Source organism: Otolemur garnettii, unplaced genomic scaffold, assembly GCF_000181295.1.
Source record: "Otolemur garnettii isolate 467f Iridium unplaced genomic scaffold, OtoGar3 scaffold00001, whole genome shotgun sequence".
NCBI classification, from domain to species: Eukaryota; Metazoa; Chordata; class Mammalia; order Primates; family Galagidae; genus Otolemur; species Otolemur garnettii.
The window spans coordinates 71,928,671-71,931,789 of NW_003852396.1; the positions used below are offsets into that span (position 1 = coordinate 71,928,671).

The 3,119-nt window shown below is 41.4% G+C and overlaps 1 protein-coding gene across 1 annotated transcript in view; it reads right to left on the bottom strand.

Moving 5' to 3' along the window:
* Window positions 1-3,119, bottom strand: part of CKAP5 (cytoskeleton associated protein 5) — a 144,593-nt gene that overhangs the window by 28,693 nt on the left and 112,781 nt on the right. The window contains exons 27-28 of the mRNA XM_023510089.1: window positions 2,782-2,870; window positions 93-218 (exon numbers count right to left, since the gene is read on the bottom strand). Of these exons, the coding sequence (XP_023365857.1) occupies window positions 93-218; window positions 2,782-2,870 (215 nt within the window). The remainder of the gene's footprint in view (window positions 1-92; window positions 219-2,781; window positions 2,871-3,119) is intronic.

Consider the following 3,119-nt stretch of genomic DNA (forward strand, 5'->3'; position numbering starts at 1 on the left):
CTTAGCTGCTTGAGCCACAGGCGCCGAGCCCACAAAACTATTCTTAAGAAAATAAGCAAAAAGGCTCCTGCAGATTCTTACCCCTTCCTTACCTTCAATCCTTTTTCATCTTTCATCCTTTGCTCCTTCCCATTTGGAACAATAATGAAAATAGGTCCAGATTTGTCTTCATCTTCCTTTAAGCTAGTTTTGCTTGGCACCTTCTTCCCTTGCGCACTCTGCAACCAAGGTTCAGGGAATTGTGATTAGCAAGGCCACTTCTCCTTGAGAAAATGATGTTGAGCCCAGTAAAAGGACACTATGGAAACCAGAGACATCTTTCTACATTATATTCCACGTGAAATAACTAGACGAATTATAGAATCTGGCATATGTTTTTGTACACATTCTCTACAAATTTACATAAAGAAAAAAATTTACTTTTTTTTTTGAGACAGTGCCTCAAACTGTCATTCAGGGTAGAGTGCCGTGGCGCCACAGCTCACAGCAAACTCCAACTCCTGGGCTCAAGCGATTTTCCTGCCTCTGTCTCCCAAGTAGCTGGGACAATAGGCACCTGCCACAGTGCCTGGCTATTTTTGGTTGCAGCTGTCACTGTTGTTTGGTAGGCCCGGGCTGGATTTGAACCCGCCAGCTCAGGTGTATGTGGCTGGTGTCTTAGCCATAGGCGCCGAGCCGTAAGAGTATTCTTAAGTAACGTTTGGTTAGTTCTTGGACAGGCATGTTATATAGGTGGAAAAGCTACCATTACCAGTCATTAGTGTGGGTCACAGACTTTTGGTATATTGGATAGTTCTTTTCTTTCTTGAAATCTTTGACACTACTGATAACTTTCCATACTAATGATAATAACATCTTTTTTTTTTTTGAGACAAAGTCTTACTATGTTGCCCTCAGTAGAGTGCTGTGGCATCACAGCTCACAGCAACCTCTAACTTGTGGGCTTAAGTGATTCTCTTGCCTCAGCCTCCTAAGTAGATGGGACCATAGGCTCCCGCCATAATGCCTGGCTATTATTTGGCTGTAGTTGGCCTGGGATGGATTCGAACCCGTCAGCTCCAGTGTATGCAGTTGGCACTCTAGCTGCTGAGCTACAGGCACAAAGCCGATAATGACATCTTGAATGGCATTTATACATTTCACAACACTTAGTTTGAAAGCTTTACTGTTTACCACCATATTTAAAATGTTATCTCTAACAAAGCAGTATAATCAGAGAAAGTTACAAGAAATGCTTTAAGTACCTGAGTTACTTGTTTTAAAAAAAATCCAAGATTTAGAATCTTTGAATATAATTGAAAGAAAATAGTGACCTATAGTCCATAGTAAGAGGTAAAATTTAATTATTGTATTTATCATAAAAGAAGCAATTTCTAGTTGGCCAAAATTTCTTTTTAGAAGTCATTCAGAAAAATCAAATGAGATCATTTTTGTGAAGTTGCTTTGTAAACAGCAAGTGACTTGAAAAAATGTGTGCCATTAAGAACAGAGTCAAAGGCTTGGTGTCTGTAGCTCAAGTGGCTAAGGCACCAGTCACATACACCTGAGCTGGCAGGTTCGAATCCAGCCCATGCCTGCCAAACAACAATGACTACAACCTAAAAATAGCCAGGTATTGTGGTGGGTGCCTATAGTCCCAGCTACTTGGGAGGCTTAGGCAAGAGAATCGCTTAAGCCCAGTAGTTGGAGGTTGCTGTGAGCTGTGACACTACAGCACTCTACCCAAAGTGACAGCTTGAGGCTCTGTCTCAAAAACAAAAAACAAAAAAAAAGTCAAAAATAATTCATTTTATTTTATTTTATGTATTTTTTTGAGACATAGTCTCACTATGTCACCCTTGGTAGAGTGCTGTGATGTCACAGCTCACAGCAACCTCAAACTCTCAGGCTTAAGCGATTCTCTTGCCTCAGCCTCCCAAGTAGCTGGGACTATAGGTGCCTTCCACAATGCCTGGCTATTTTTTTGTTGCAGTTGTCGTCGTTTAGCTGGCCCTGGCCGGGTTTGAACCAGCTGGCCTTGGTGTATGTGGCTGGCACTGTAACCACTGTGCAATGGGCACCGAGCCAAAAGAACAGAGCCAAAAATAATTCAAATCATTTGTGATCAATATACTAAAATAAGTACTTGTTAAATTAGAAATGAGGACAGAGCAAAGGACAAGAAAAGACCAACTTCATTGGATAGTTTAAAAGACAATTTCCCATAGATTTAAAAAAAAAATTTTATTATTGGGTAGTGCCTGTGGCTCAAAGAGTAGGGTGCCAGCCCCATATACCAGGGGTAGTGGGTTCAAGCCTGGCCCTGGCCAAACTGTAAAAAAAAAAAAAAAAAATTATTTTCTTAAAACAGGGTCTCACTCTGTTGCCCAGGTGAGAATGTAGTGGCCTGTGTAGTTCAGGGTAGAGGCTCACTTCAGCCTGAAACTTCTGGGCTTAAGTGATCCCCCTGCCTCAGCCTTGTGAGTAGCTAGCACTACCACCTAGGTCAGCCACCCCTATGCCTGGCTAATCTTTTAAAAAATTTTCTGAAGAGATTGTGGGGGGTGTGTATGTGTCTCATTATGTTGTCCAGGCTTCAAAGTATGAGATATACACACACTCCCCATAATCTCTAGGGCAATATTATTAAAAATGAGCCACAGAAATGAAAATAAATAATAACTAGCTAACATAAAATATAGTGATGCTCTTTCATGTATGATTTCTTTCTTAATAGAATAAGATAGTGTATGAGACATTCTTAATGCTAATCTAGTGTACCCAAGAATGCAGTTAATATACCTTTGTTTTAGAGGAAACTCCTGTAGCTTTGGCCTTTTTCGCATCAGGCTTGGGTTCTGCACTGCTGGAAACAGAATCTTCAACAGGTGCTTTGAGAAAAAAAGCATGTACTATAAATATAAATTCTTTTTTCTTTTTTTTTTTTTTTTTGAGACAGAGCCTCAAGCTGTCCCCCTGGGTAGAGTGCCATGGCTTCACTGCTCATAGCAATCTCCAACTCCTAGGCTCAAGGAAGTCTCCTGCCTCAGCCTCCCAAGTAGCTGGGACCACAGGCACCTGCCACAATGCCTGGCTATTTTTTGGTTGCAGCTGTCGTTGTTGTTTGGCGGGCCCAGGCT